General features: G+C 45.9%; 1 protein-coding gene across 1 annotated transcript; it reads right to left on the bottom strand.

The window, feature by feature from the left end:
* Positions 1-9,037: 9,037 nt before the first annotated feature.
* Positions 9,038-14,791, bottom strand: NIFK (nucleolar protein interacting with the FHA domain of MKI67). The gene is made up of 6 exons (XM_028731622.2): positions 14,588-14,791; positions 13,249-13,377; positions 12,502-12,610; positions 11,184-11,395; positions 10,291-10,368; positions 9,038-9,615 (listed from the first exon to the last, which is right to left on the bottom strand). The coding sequence occupies exons 1-6, from the start codon at positions 14,726-14,728 to the stop codon at positions 9,433-9,435; spliced, it is 852 nt and encodes a 283-aa protein (XP_028587455.1). The 5' UTR covers positions 14,729-14,791; the 3' UTR covers positions 9,038-9,432.
* Between the last annotated feature and the right edge of the window lie 126 nt (positions 14,792-14,917).

Here is a 14,917-nt window from a genome sequence, read left to right as displayed (position 1 = left end):
ATGCAGAAGGGGATGGGTGGGAAGGGAACAGGCACAGTACACATGCACATTCAACTGCCTAACAGCATCCCATCACCCAGGAGATCACAGTTAAGAAGAGTCGTTCCATTGTCTGGAGAAGCCACTTCCTGGTTCGCATGGAGAAGCCATTTTCAACAGAGCGCAGCGACGGAACTACACAGTTGTATTGAGGCAGCATTGGGTGTTGAAATTTTGCACCCTCTACCAATCTGCACCCTCTACCAACCGCCCTTGTGGCCCCTCATGCTATTGTTAGCACTTAACTCCTCCGATGCTGATGTGCGATTGTTACTTTCAGTGCTGACTTTCTAGGCTTGGAAAGTGTGAGAACGGAAGTCAGTCTTATCTCTCTTCCGCTGTACTGTACTTTTGTCCTTTCTTTCTCTCTCTCTCTGTCTTGGAGAAGATGTGAGAGGACGCCATGATTGCTTTGTCCTGTATATAAGGTAAAGTTAAAGGGACCCCTGACCATTAGGTCCAGTCCTGGCCGACTCTGGGGTTGCGGTGCTCATCTTGCTTTACTGGCCGAGGGAGCCGGCATACAGCGTCTGGGTCATGTGGCCAGCATGACTAAGTCGCTTCTGGCGAACCAGAGCAGTGCACGGAAACGCCGTTTACCTTCCTGCCGGAGCAGTACCTATTTATCTACTTGCACTTTGACGTGCTTTCAAACTGCTAGGTTGGCAGGAGTAGGGACCGAGCAACGGGAGCTCACCCCGTCGTGGGGATTTGAACCGCCGACCTTCTGATCGGCAAGTCCTAGGCTCTGTGGTTTAACCCACAGCGCCACCCGCGTCCCTTGTCCTGTATATATTGCTTAATAAATCACTTAGAATGCTACACTCATACTCCGTGATCGTTTCTGCTATACTCTGCTCATAGAGTGTGCACATGTCTTTAGATATGCGTCACTGGTGCGCACTGGGACTGATTTGTGAACGTCCCAGGCTGTGCTTCATCATCATCATCAGAGTTTGGATTTGATATCCCGCTTTATCACTACCCAAAGGAGTCTCAAAGCGGCTAACATTCTCCTTTCCCTTCCTCCCCGACAACAAACACTCTGTGAGGTGAGTGGGGCTGAGAGACTTCAGAGAAGTGTGACTAGCCCAAGGTCACCCAGCAGCTGCATGTGGAGGAGCGGAGACGCGAACCCAGTTCACCATATTACGAGTCTACCGCTCTTAACCACTACACCACACAGGAAGATGCCCAGAGAGGTCTGTCTCATTCTGGGGGCTGCGTGTGCCCCCCCCCCGCAGCGTGTTCCGACAGCTATGCCACTGAGCTAGGAAGAACCTCAGTGACTTTGTTTGTACATAAGTGTAAGCCAAGTCGTGGCTTAATGGGAACAAGGAAATATTATTATTTCCTACGGGAAATACCTACGGGACCGCCTCTCCTGGTATGCCCCACAGAGAAACCTACGGTCTGCAAATAATAACATCCTCAGGGTCCCAGGCCTCAGAGAGGTTAGGCTGGCCTCAACTAGAGCCAGGGCCTTCTCGGCTGCGGCTCCAATCTGGTGGAATGCTCTGTCACAAGAGACTAGGGCCCTGCGGGACCTGACATCTTTCCGCAGGGCCTGCAAGACAGAGTTGTTCCACCAGGCCTTTGGTCAGGGCGCAGCCTGACTCCCTCCTCTGGCAATCTGCACAGAATTTTGCTTAATCGGTTGCCATCAATTTGATTTTAATTAATATTTATAATGGAATATTTTTAGAATGTGTGATTATTTGACTGTTTGATTATTTGATTGTTGTTAGCCGCCCTGAGCCCAGCTTCGGCTGGGGAGGGCGGGATATAAATAAATTTTATTATTATTATTATTATTATTATTATTATTATTATTATTAGAGATAACAGTCCATACCAGTAGCCCACAATAACAAAGCCCAGCTTCTTCACAGTCAACATATAAGCAAGAACGTGTGAATGTGCTGCGGTGGGAAGGGTTTCCTTGAGCAAGCATTTACTCATAAGGACTAGCAAAATTTGGGGACATTCGGGATTCTAAGAAGAGCCCAGATAAATGGTTACCTTGCAGCTGAATGCTGCTCACGCCTTGCCTGCATGCTGTGGGACAGGATAATCTCCCTGCCACTTTCATGCAATATGGCTGCTTGCTTGAGGTGATCCTCAGCCAAAGCAGCAGCTGACATCACGAAAGCAGGAAACTTTCAAGGAGGAAAAAGCACCTTGTATTATACAGAATTCTAGGAACCTGCACTCTTACACGGCTTCATATTAGTACCATTAGGCCTTCGGTTTCTGCAGATATGCAAAGGCAAATAATAAACTCTCCTAATAAAAGCCTAATGGTTTTGTTATTGTACCAAAAGCAAGGTGGGAAGAGATAATCAAGCGTTTAATTGCAGCAGAATGGACGCTCCTGATTTCAGTTATTAACGTGGGCACCATCTCTTAACGCTTAACTCTTCCTGTAAAACTGTTACTGTAGCTTAGTCCTGTTCAGGTGTGTGTGAGAGAGAGCTGGATTTTTTGTTTGTTTGTTCATCCCTCTGTCCCTTTTAAACCAAATTTTTATTATGCTATGGATATTATCCATAAAGCACATGCACACTTTACAGCAGTGCTAATCTACCTGGGCAAGTAGGGAGGAAAATAAATTGAAACAAGGCACCTGTACAGATACCTGTCCAACCAACCACAGTATGGGGTTAGTGGACGGTGCTTGGTTTGGTGGATTGTAAGTTACACAAGCCCGAGGCAAACCTACAACAAGCACAAACTGGCATAAAGGAGGACACAAAGTTGAGATATTTATTCACTCGCTTCTCTCAGATGTGCACGTCGACCCTTGGAATGGACAATTGACCTCTTGGCTACCTAAAGAATATTTAGTGATTAATCAGGGACAACGGGTTCATGAATTATTATATTTAAACACAGGGGGTTGTATCAGACAAAGCCGTTCCATTAATGCAAGGAATTCTACTTACGCAACATAATTTCTCCTCCCCTTCCTATCTATACCTGCGCCCCCTCCCCCTGAATCTGCTTCACAGGGTTGGGAGAACCCCCAGAAAAGAGGGGTGCATGGGAGGCAGAGAGGGAAGTGACATTGTGCAAGTGGAAGTCCTTGGATACAACCCACAGTTGTACCCAACTGAGGCATACTTAGAGTAGACTTGTTAAAACTAATGGGCAAGTTACAATAGCCTATTCCAAGGGGTCCAATGAGCGTGGCTCAGATACAAGCCATAGCTGCTATCTCCAGCTCTTAGAAGGCTTCTCTTCATGTTACCTGTAATAGCCATAGGTAAAGGTAAAGGGACCCCTGACCGTTAGGTCCAGTTGTGGCCGACTCTGGGGTTGCAGCGGTCATCTCGCTTTATTGGCCGAGGGAGCCGGCGTACAGCTTCTGGGTCATGTGGCTTCCTGGTCATTCTGGCGAACCAGAGCAGCGCACGGAAATGCCGTTTACCTTCCCGCCAGGGCAGTACCTATTTATCTACTTGCACTTTGACGTGCTTTCGAACTGCTAGGTTGGCAGGAGCAGGGACTGAGCAACGGGAGCTCACCCTGTTGCGGGGATTTGAACTGCCGACCTTCTGATGAGCAAGTCCTAGGCTCTGTGGTTTAACCCACAGCGCCACCCGCGTCCCAATAATAGCCATACACCAAAATAAATATAGCATGAGAGAGAATGACTTTATCCTTAATGTTGACTTTAAAGCAGTCTTCCCCAGTCTGGTGACTGCCAGATACAGTAGTATCAGACTTTCCATCTCAGTTGGGCTATACTGTCTGCTGCTGACGGGAACTGTAGTTCAGCTGTACTTCTAGAGGGCACCAGGTTGGGAAGGTTACTTTAAAGCATAGTTGCATGTGGGCAGTCACTTCCACGACTTTTAAAATAAAGATGTCCACATCCCTACTTTTCAGACACTTGGAAGGAGGAGGAAGAAGAAGAGTTTGGATTTGATATCCCGCTTTATCACTACCCTAAGGAGTCTCAAAGCAGCTAACATTCTCCTTTCCCCTCCTCCCCCACAACAAACACTCTGTGAGGTGAGTGGGGCTGAGAGACTTCAGAGAAGTGTGACTGGCCCAAGGTCACCCAGCAGCTGCATGTGGAGCAGCAGGGAATCAAACCCAGTTCACCAGATTACGAGTCTACCGCTCTTAACCACACCACCACACTGGCTCTCTTTAATTAATTTAAGCATTCTTTAATTAATTTAAGCATTCTTTAATGGTGGGCAGTGGGATTCCCACCTTTACACAGTCTCAACTTGCAGTTGGTGACTAGAATAATGTGTCTCTAAGACCAAATGGGCAGTGGAGGGTGGGAATCTATTGTGAATTGCACTTTATTGGCTTTGGCAAAGCAACAAATGCATGAAAGGAAGCTGCTGCGAGGAAATGTGCCATTGAGTTGTACGTGGGCCAACTGTGCTACTTAGGAAGGGATGTCCTGTTTTAATTATTGATAACCACATTGCGCTAAGTGATGCCCAGTAGTCTATTTTTCAGACATAAATTGAGTTTCATGAAACGAGGTCTTGTGACATCACTTCCTCTGCTGTTAAATCTTTACTGAGAAATGAAGTGCCTTATGTTAGCCGTGGACATTAGCGTTCAATAATAATTCCCGTGCAACCCCCACCCCATGAGCTACTTAAGCTGCCAAAGTCACCTCCTAAAATTCTCTTCAATTAAAGTTATGGTAGCCTTAATCCTAGAGGTAACATTTTAAATACAGTAAGCACTCAGGAGTTACGTTCCTGGCATCACGCCTAAAGCCAAAATCGCAGGTAGGCAAAAGACATTGGGTGCAATGGCAGGTGGGATTGCCAAAGTCGTTTTTCCTGGATGTCCACAACTTTCATTATTAATATTTTGTGTGCGTGCCAAGCACGTAAATCTGAATGTGCACAAGTTTAAATGTGCATAAGTTGCAGGCTTACTGTAAAATACAGGGGCTGGTGGGGGGGATGCAATTTTTCCGTGGGACAGATTTTCTGACAGAGCCACAGTGACAGCCTGATCCTGCAAACTGGATTATTGCAGTGACACATATGCCACTACTTATTTACTCAAGAGATGGATCCTAGTATTTGATCCACGTGGAACGTGCTCAAGTATACACAAGGCTGGTTTAATTAGTGTGACTTACATTAAGTACTATGCAGACTTGAGCCCGTACCACCTGTAGCAATGTGGCCACAGTCCTTTTAATCAAATTAGTGATAAATTCTAGAAATTTGATCTTTTCTCTGCATCATATATACAATAATGGACACAGCTTGAGTTGCTCCTAAAAAGGTAAAGGTAAAGGTACCCCTGCCCGTACGGGCCAGTCTTGACAGACTCTGGGGTTGTGCGCCCATCTCACTCAAGAGGCCGGGGGCCAGCGCTGTCCGGAGACACTTCAAGGTCACGTGGCCAGCGTGACAAAGCTGCATCTGGCAAGCCAGAGCCGCACACGGAAACGCCGTTTACCTTCCCACCAGTAAGCGGTCCCTATTTATCTACTTGCACCCAGGGGTGCTTTCAAACTGCTAGGTTGGCAGGGGCTGGGACCGAGCAACGGGAGCGCACCCCACCGCGGGGATTTGAACCACCGACCTTTCGATCGGCAAGCCCTAGACGCTGAGGCTTTTACCCACAGCGCCACCTGCGTCCCCGCGAGTTGCTCCTATGCAATGCCTATTCGACTGCTTTGATCTGTGAAAGCTGCATTTCCAAATAGTGTTCTAGAAATGTTTGCATTTGTTAGCGGTTGATCTTTCCGCATGGCAGAAACTTTGCTTTAGAATGTCTTGCCTAATAACATTATGTAGTAAGACAAGTTGAAGATAACAGATGTAAGAACCTTTGTAGGTCAAGGCATAAAACGACCAACCTTTGTTTTCTCAGGTAGGTCTCGTTGATTGTATGCTTCGCCTGCTACTGAAACAATCATCTTCTGCTTTCAGAAAGGGCTTTCATTTTCTCTTTCTCTCTCTCTCACCCAGAACGCCAATTCCCCTTTTCCAGTTTCTGCTCTTGAATAAGTAATTGCTTAACCCTCCCTGAGCTCAAAGACCAGAAGCACCATTCATGAATGCAGGAGGGAAACCTGGCTTTCTAAGCTCGCAAGAAATCCTGCCCCCTTGTGATGAGCAATATTTTTCTTTTTTTGCAGAAGGAAAACTAAAGGCAGTTTTGTTACCTTCAACTAAAGTAAAGGTAAAGGGACCCCTGACCATTAGGTCCAGTCGTGGCTGACTCTGGGGTCGCTTTATTGGCCAAGGGAGCCGGCGTACAGCTTCCAGGTCATGAGGCCAGCATGACTAAGCTGCTTCTGGTGAACCAGAGCAGTGCATGGAAACACCGTTTACCTTCCCGCCGGAGCGGTACCTATTTATCTACTTGCACTTTGACGTGCTTTCAAACTGCTAGGTTGGCAGGAGCAGGGACCGAGCAATGGGAGCTCACCCCGTTGCGGGGATTCGAACCGCCGACCTTCTGATCAGCAATCCCTAGGCTCAGTGGTTTAACCCACAGCGCCACCCGTAAATCTTATTCACACCCTCACTTCGTTGTGGAAATGTGCGTATTTTGTGTCCTCTTCCTTTCAAAATGCTATCATATCGTGATTAAATGCAATGTGTTTGAAAAAAGGGGGGAATACTTCATTTTTTTACCAATTCAGCACATAACTGGAGTAGGGACGGTGACAGAAGGCTGAATCCTTGAGTAAAAACTTTCAAGGCATGGCACATTTATGCATTACGTACACCCACAAACACCTTTTCCCAATGTTGGGTGCTAGTTCCTTGCAACCTCAGCCTGTGTATAAACAACAGCTGCCTGGAAGGCAACAGATACAATAAATATCTTAGATAACTTTCTTGCACATCAAGGCACAGCAATTACGGTATATATATTTACCATCCCAATATATTACCAGGTAGGGTATTCCCACGGTGATGGAATAAAAAGCAGCATTATAGCAGAATGCAACAATTATCAACAGCTGCTTGGCAGCAGGCAAGTGACAACAAATGCATGTTCCTTTAGAATTAGAGGATTTATTGCATTTGCATCCCAACTTTCTCTCTCCGAGGAGCTCAAGGTGACAGATATGGTCCTCCTCCTCAATTCCCCACAAACAACCCTGTGAGGTGGGTTAGGCTGAGAGGCAGTGACTGGCCCAAGGTCTCTCAATGAGCTTTGCAGCAGTTGTGATTTGAACCCTGATCTCCCAGGTCCTCGTCCAACGCCCTAACCACCACCCATACCATCTTGCCCACCTTGATGAATAATGAACATCAAAACTGTCCCAATTGCCAAGCCATATGTAACTAAGCAGTGGCACGAGGTGCTCTAAGTCAGTGTTCCCCAACATTGGGCCTCCAGCTGTTTTTGGAATACAACTCCCATCATCCCTCGCTAACAAGACCAGTGGTCAAGGATGATGGGAATTGTAGTCCAAAAACAGCTGGAGGCCCAAGGTTGGGGAACACTGCTCTAAGTAGTAGACAGTGCACCTTTGGGCACACTGGGACAGGTGTAAGAGACGCCACTTTGCTGTCTGCTCCACAAATTACCAGACAAATGGCAGAAATGGTGCCTGGCAGAATAGTGGTACAGTGGTACCTCGCAAGACGAATGCCTCGCAAGACGGAAAACTCGCAAGACGAAAGGGTTTTTGGTTTTTTGAGTTGCTTCGCAAGACGATTTCCCCTATGGGCTTGCTTTGCAAGACGGAAACGTCTTGCAAGTTTGTTTCCTTTGTCTTAAAACCGTTAATACAGTTGCGACTTGACTTTGAGGAGCAACTCATAGCAAGCGGTGTGGTAGCCTTTTTTGAGGTTTTTGAAGACTTTGGTGATTTTTGAAGCTTTTCCAAAACTTTTCCGACACCGTGCTTTGCAAGACGAAAAAATCGCAAGACGAAAAAACTCGTGGAACAAATTAATTTCGTCTTGCGAGGCACCACTGTACTGACATGCTGCAATGCATGTTGCAGTGGCACTAACCCAGCAGACAAAGAACAAAGGAAGCTGCCTTAAACAGAGTCAGACCCATTGACTTATTTAGCTCAATGTTGTCTGTGCCAGGTGTGGAGAATTAAGTCTCTCCAGATGTTGATGAACTGCATTTCCCATCATTCCTGGCCACTGGCCATGCTTGCTGGGCCTGACTGGTGTTGTAGACTGCAGCAAGTTCTGGAGGGCCCCACACCTAGTCTACACGGACTGGAAGCAGGTCTCCAGGGGTTGCAGGCAGGGGCCATTCCCAGCTTTACCTGGAGAGGACAAGGATTGAGCCTGGGACTTTATGCATCTGAAGCATGTGCCCCGTCACTGAGCCACTAAAGGTAAAGGGACCCCTGACCATTAGGTCCAGTCGTGGCCGACTCTGGGGTTGCGGCGCTCATCTCGCTTTATTGGCCGAAGGAATCCGGCGTACAGCTTCCGGGTCATGTGGCCAGCATGACTAAGCCGCTTCTGGCGAACCAGAGCAGCACACGGAAATGCCGTTTACCTTCCCGCTGGAGCGGTACTTATTTATCTACTAGCACTTTGACGTGCTTTCAAACTGCTAGGTTGGCAGGAGCAGGGACCGAACAATGGGAGCTCACCCAGTCGCAGGGATTCAAACCACCGACCTTCTGATTGGCAAGCCCTAGGCTCTGTGGTTTAACCCACAGCGTCATCCGCGTCCCTCACTGAGCCACTACCTTTCTCCAATTCTGTATACAGTGGTACCTTGGTTCTTGAACTTAATCCGTTCCGGGAGTCCCCGAAACCGTTTGAAAACCAAGGCGCGGCTTCCGATTGGCTGTAGGAGCTTCCTGCACTCAAGCGGAAGCCACGGCGGATGTTTGGCTTCTGAAAAATGTTTGCAAACTGGAACACTTACCGTAATTCTGGATTTGTGGCATTCAGAAGCCGATTTGTTAGACAACTAAGCCATTCGAGAACCAAGGTACCACTGTACTGGAAACTATTTATATGGCTGATAACCACTGTTTTCAATAATTTAACACACACCAGTTAATTTCAACATTTTTTTTATTTGAACTTAATTTCAAATGAATCATAGTTGGGAAAAACAAAATATTCCTCAATATCCTGTTTCTGCTGACAATTTATACATGTTTACTCCCCTGTCATCTGTGACATTTTTTTATACTAGCCACACATTTTAGTTAAAATGCTTAAGACAGTACATTTCAGCTCTCCTTCCCACCCAGTAGGTCAGAAATAGGTCCAAGTCGGCAGAATCTAAAACTATTTCTCCTTGTGATACTGGACTTGTTATACTTAGGAAATAGAGTTTTGATTGGAGATTGATGTGAGGGTCAACTATTGTAACTACGCAAGACTCTAAAATCAGGACTGCTTGGAAACTCCTTGTGAAATTAATGTGTCCTTTGGCTGAAGAAATATTTTAAGTTTTGCATTTCCTTTTCGTGCCAGCTGTTTTTCTTTGCAGCTTTGCTGTTTTGGCTTTTTGTGCAGCAGTCTTTATACTTGCTGGTGGTAGTTTGAAAGTTATTTCTTTGTCATCGCTATCTTCTGGCTCAGATTTTCTCCGTTCAAGAAACGATGGGGTACACACTGGGGTAGGATCCTGGATATGAGAGATAAGGATGTTGCTAAATTCTGTTGGGCCATCACCATGTTAACGGCGAAGGGCATTATCTCAGCACTGCATGAGCAGACCTCTGCTCATGAAACGGAACTTAGCTTCCCTCTCCTCGCGGCTACCAATTTGCTCCCCAGGGTCCCATCCTACCAGGTGATTGCATAAGGGGAAAGGGCCGGTGATGGGATGCAATGAGACAAAATTGAGGCCTGACTTGTGGAAGCAAAGGGAAGGCACAAAGTGAACACAAAGGGGTCAGACTCTCTAGAGGGGTTGTATGAAGGCTATGCAGAGGTCCAATAATTTTGTTCCTATTTGGCCACCCACACACCTCATCTCCCAGAGATAGGACCATGACAGGAATTCAATTGACTACAAAACCCAAACCCTTTCTTACTAGTACAGTGGATGCTCAGGTTGCGAACGCGATCCGTGTGGGATGCACGTTCGCAAAATGCAGTGGTGCGTTTGCACGGGTTGCGATTCGGCACTTCTGTGCATAGCGTGATTTAGCGCTTCTGTGCATGAACGGCTGCCAAACCCCGGAAGTAACCCGTTCCAGTACTTCTGGGTTTCGTCAGGTCCGTAAAAATGCAACCTGAAGCGTCTGTAACCTGAGATATGACTGTACTCTTTGGGAAGATCAACATTTTAACTTACCTCACTGCTCACAGACACATTCATGCTCGAGTCTGGTTTTGAAAGCTTCTTTTTCTTAATCCGAGGCATTTCAGCGGCCTATGGAAAAGAGGCTCAGCATCAACGTGATCCCTGTGCAACCTGCATTTACAGCCAAAATGTCCCTTGTGGACCCCACTGCATTTAGTATGGTTAAAATACCATGCATTTATACAACACACACAAACACACAAAATGGTATCCTGCCATCAAAACAAGATTAAAACACTGTCCTAGAATTGTGCCTTTTTCTTAATAAGCAATAAAGGGCTACAAAACCCAATTCCAACTCCAGCTTAGTTGAAATCTGTTATGACAGCTTAGGGCCACTTCACACATTGCTTAATTTCAGGTGTTTTTAATGGGCAGACTAGTACCTTGTGGGCTTAACAAGACACATACCAGTTGTAGTTACTTGTGACACGTCAGAAACCTGATAGGAAAAACTCATCTATTCTACGAAAGCTTTCCTGTTTGTTCACCTGGAAGTAATGGTTACTCACCATCAGAGACTAGATAAGTGGCTGTTTACATGTCTGACCTTAGTTCTTTTACTGGTAGACCAAAATGTGTTAAGAGTGAAGGCTAGACACATGTATCACATAGGTAGGTGACCATCTTTCAGGAAGCTGTCGATCTGTGCTGGATGCACACTGGCGGACAAGCCAGGGTTTGCCTCTGTGTCCTTTGTGAAAAGGCCCAGAGACTCCATTCTTTTACTGAGTAAAACATTCACAGATCTTTCGCTTGCTCAATGACAATATTTCCATTCACAATCCCTGTTTAAGGCACATACTTTGCAATTAGCACTTGACTTAACACGTTTGTATGTCAACCTCCATCCCTTTGGGGGAGCAGGCAGGGCGTTCACTTACAAAGCCAGGAAAATCATAATCGATTCCCTTCTTAGCCAGCCTTTTCCGCAACAGCCGTTCCTTCTTCAGCAACCGCTGCACCATCTTTGCTTTCTCTTGGGTTGTTCGCCTCCGGTTGTAGCGTTTCACTGCTGGATAGGACGGCTTGCTGAATATTTTCTCGCTACCTTTGAACAGGTTTTCACGCACCCTTTCAGGAGGCATAAACTGGCCTGCATCACAAACACGTTACACCAAAAATCAATATGGAAGCCTTGAAAAATGGAGCAGTATTTACCAAAGCATGGAAATCTGAATGTTAAGTTGCGTGTTCCCCAATTATATGCTCTGGATCACTACAAAAGCACTACTCTCAACTCCCATATCTAAACCGTCCTTTACACCCGGCAGGAATAAAATATTGCTGTGTTTTAGGCTTCTCAGTACACAAGGAGAAGCACCTAGTCATGTTCATCCACCTGCCTTGACCTCTATTTCTGGCACAGAGTTTTTAGCATCTGGCTGATATTCCAATAGCTTTCCACCTTCTCTTACATATGCACTTGGGCTGGCTTCTTCAATGACTGTCACTTGTGTCCACCTAGCTCTCAGAACAATTCTATCATCTGTTGGAATTGAATTATAATTAAGTGGAAAGCGTTGTTTGGCTGCTTCATTAATAGTACTGGGGAGGCTGCCTCACAGAAATTCATCCTGAAGCTATGTCTGAATCTTTAATAAGAGAATTATGAACAAGGTTTTCTCAGGTGTTCAACTCTCCCATCGGTCCAGCTCAGTTAAACTTGCTTGAGAGAACAGGACTCACTCATCCTTTTCTGTTTTCAAGCCAAGAGTCACCATGAACAATAGCAATTCCAATGTACTACAGAGAGCTATGCAGTTGGGAGCCACTTCAAAAACACACCACACAATTGTGGCAAGTGCTGGGAAGGGAGGAAATTCCTACTAAGCAGTACGCAATTCCTTTTTCATGCCTTTGCAAATGTGGTTTAACAGGCAGTTTCCTGAGAAAGGTGACTGCAGCTTGCACCTTATCTTAATACAGGGTATTCCAGGAGGGCCTTGTATGTTAATTGCTCTCTTTGAGAGAAAGGGTATCTGCCAAGTACCAAGGGGGGGAAAGACAGATGGGGTGGGGGAAGAGATTCAAGGACTTTGAGAGAAAAGACAAAGTAACAGGCAGGTTTGGGGGACAGTTTTCAGAGAAATGATACTCTGTAAACCAGACTGTGGCAAGGTTTGGAAACTGGTTGATGTTGCTGCTTCAGAACTGCCACATTCAATTTTCCTTTTGGGCAAGAAACTCATTCATACTCACATTTCAAAAGTCGTTCACCGAAAAGGTAGTTGTTCATGGTATCTGCAACGATCTTAGCAACTTCATCATATTCAAATTCCACAAATGCATAACCTTTGCTGCCCCCAGTCTGTTAAAGTTAAGGAGATAAACCTTGAAATACATCTACATGCTAAAATGAATCTGTGCTGAACACTATTTTTTCTTGGTTGAAGGATCTTAAGAGAAAAAATATTTCTGAGCCCAATGAACTACTTTTACTGCAAACATATTTCTTAAAGTAAGACAAATATACAGACATGCCCATTGGTTTAATTTAATGACCACAGGGAGCCTACATGTTAAATTACATACTCTGTGAACCGCCCTAAGACCTCTGGGTATAGGGTGGTATATAAATTCAACAAACAAACATTGATATTGTTCTGAAGACCAACGTAAATGACTCCAGAAACTACAACTGCCCGTTGTAAGGAGTGATAGGGCCTGGTTGGAGGGGAAAGAACTTAAGTGAAGCATTTTAAGAAGTGTTACCCTTAAGAATATATGGAAAAGTAACAACACACCAGAGGGTCTTTTCTGTGGCAGCCCTCCCACCAGAAATCCTTCACTGCATGGAGGGTAGTTCAAACTTTTCTATTTAAGTTTTTGTGCCCTCCTAGTTCTTCAGGGTGCTGTGAGCTGGGTGTTGATGTTTTACAGTGTTTATAGTGTTTTACCTTATTAGGGAGAAAGAAAAACAAGATATAATTCCCCTCCCAATGTTACCTTTTTACTCCTTGAAAGTCGAAGTCTTGTAACTGTCCCAAACTGATCAAAGTATTCTTTAAGTTGTGGTTCAGAAAGACCCTTTGGGATATGACCCAAGTAAATGACACCAGGCGTCAGCTTCTGATTCTGTAATATATATGAAGGAATTAATTAACATTTCAAAATACAACCTCGTGCGCATTGGTTCATTATCTCTGATGATCTCCCTGTGCAGAGCAGTTGCAGAGACATGGTAGTGGGGAGACAAAAACATTCCCCGGGGCACAGCCTGAAACTCCAACATGCAGCAGACAGGAGCAGTGCCCAAATAGGAGACCATCTGAGCCTGCTGTTTTGAACTCGAAAATGCTAGAAAAACATGATATAGAAGTAATAAATGAAAAAACAACAAATCTGCATGATGACAGTTAAAGATGCACAGTGGGTATATAACCTTAAATGGTCTGGGTTGGTAGATGCTGCTGCCTCCTCACAGCATCCTGAATATTGGCACTGTTAAGCACGGATTGGAACTGTTAAGCATGGATATTTTTCAAAAGCCTTTCAACTTCAGTTTCTATTGCCTGCTCTCAAGGAAACTCACACAAAACCATTAGGGCGCCTCGGATAAAGGGCGCCATAGAAACTTAATGAATAATAAAAATAATAGGAGCATCGTAAATTATTTCTGTGGTACTGCAGGAACATATGAAAGAGGCTTCCATCACCATGGAAACAGCGATGATTAAAAAGTGTCCGAAGAAGCTTCCCCACACTTTTTTCAAATGGGTAAAGTAACAACCCCATGGAGTCAGATTATCTGGGGGGTGTGGGGTTAGGACCTCCTGGTTACCTTTGATGTGACGCCTAATGCTCCAGAGGAGAAAAATAAAAGAGTCACGTCAAAAGCAACAGGAAGCTCCACCTTCCGAGCACCGAAACTCTAGCTCAGCCTTTCTCAACCTGTGGGTCCCCAGATGTTGTGGAACAACAACTCCCATCACCCCTAGCTAGCAAGGCCAGAGCTCAGGGATGATGGGAGTTGTAGTCCAACCGCTGCTCTAGCTTCTGTCAAACTACCACACGCACGTTTGACAGCTACTCCTAGGAAACAAGTGGAGAAATCTAGAAATCTAGGGTCTCAGCATGGCCACAAGGGAGCCACAGGCTGGGGCAGATGGAAGTCGTTGTAGCCCAACATTGATGCACCTGGACACCAAATCCCACATCACCTCCCCGCCGAATTCCGCTTCTTCTGAGCCCGGTCTTGGCTGGGGAGGGCGGGGTATAAGTAAAAAATTATTATTAATTATTATTATTATTATTATTATTATTATTCTCCTCTTTTCGCTCTCACCTGGGCAGCCGCCTTGCGTACGCGGTGCACTTTGGCCTGGAACTCCTTCTGCCTCTCCGGGTCCAGGGAAAGGAGAGGGGGAGCCGCCAGGGTGGCCGCTGGTTTCGTCGCCTCCACAGAAGAAGAAGACGCCGCCGCCATCGCGCCCACTGTGTGCGGAAGAGAACGCCACTTTCCCACCCCGCACGTGCGCAAACCAGGAAGCGGATGCAGCCTCACGTCATTTCCTCTTGACGAGGGAGTTCCTTTCTTCCTTTCTTGAAAGTGACGTTGATAGGTAATATGAAGATGGAACGAGGGAGGGAACGGCAGCGGCCCCTGCTGGATGGA

This window comes from Podarcis muralis, chromosome 6 (genome assembly GCF_964188315.1).
Source record: "Podarcis muralis chromosome 6, rPodMur119.hap1.1, whole genome shotgun sequence".
Lineage (NCBI taxonomy): Eukaryota > Metazoa > Chordata > Lepidosauria > Squamata > Lacertidae > Podarcis > Podarcis muralis.
This window is presented reverse-complemented; position numbering and strand designations above follow the sequence as displayed.

Bases quoted from the DNA above. Each gene is read 5' to 3' on its own strand.
- NIFK (XM_028731622.2), bottom strand. From the start codon at position 14,728: ATGGCGGCGGCGTCTTCTTCTTCTGTGGAGGCGACGAAACCAGCGGCC. The intron at 11,396-12,501 runs GTGAGTATGAAT...TTTGTGATGCAG, and splicing joins CGGTGAACGACTTTTGAAAT to GCCAGTTTATGCCTCCTGAA. The intron at 9,616-10,290 runs GTAAGTTAAAAT...TCTCATATCCAG, and splicing joins ATGTGTCTGTGAGCAGTGAG to GATCCTACCCCAGTGTGTAC.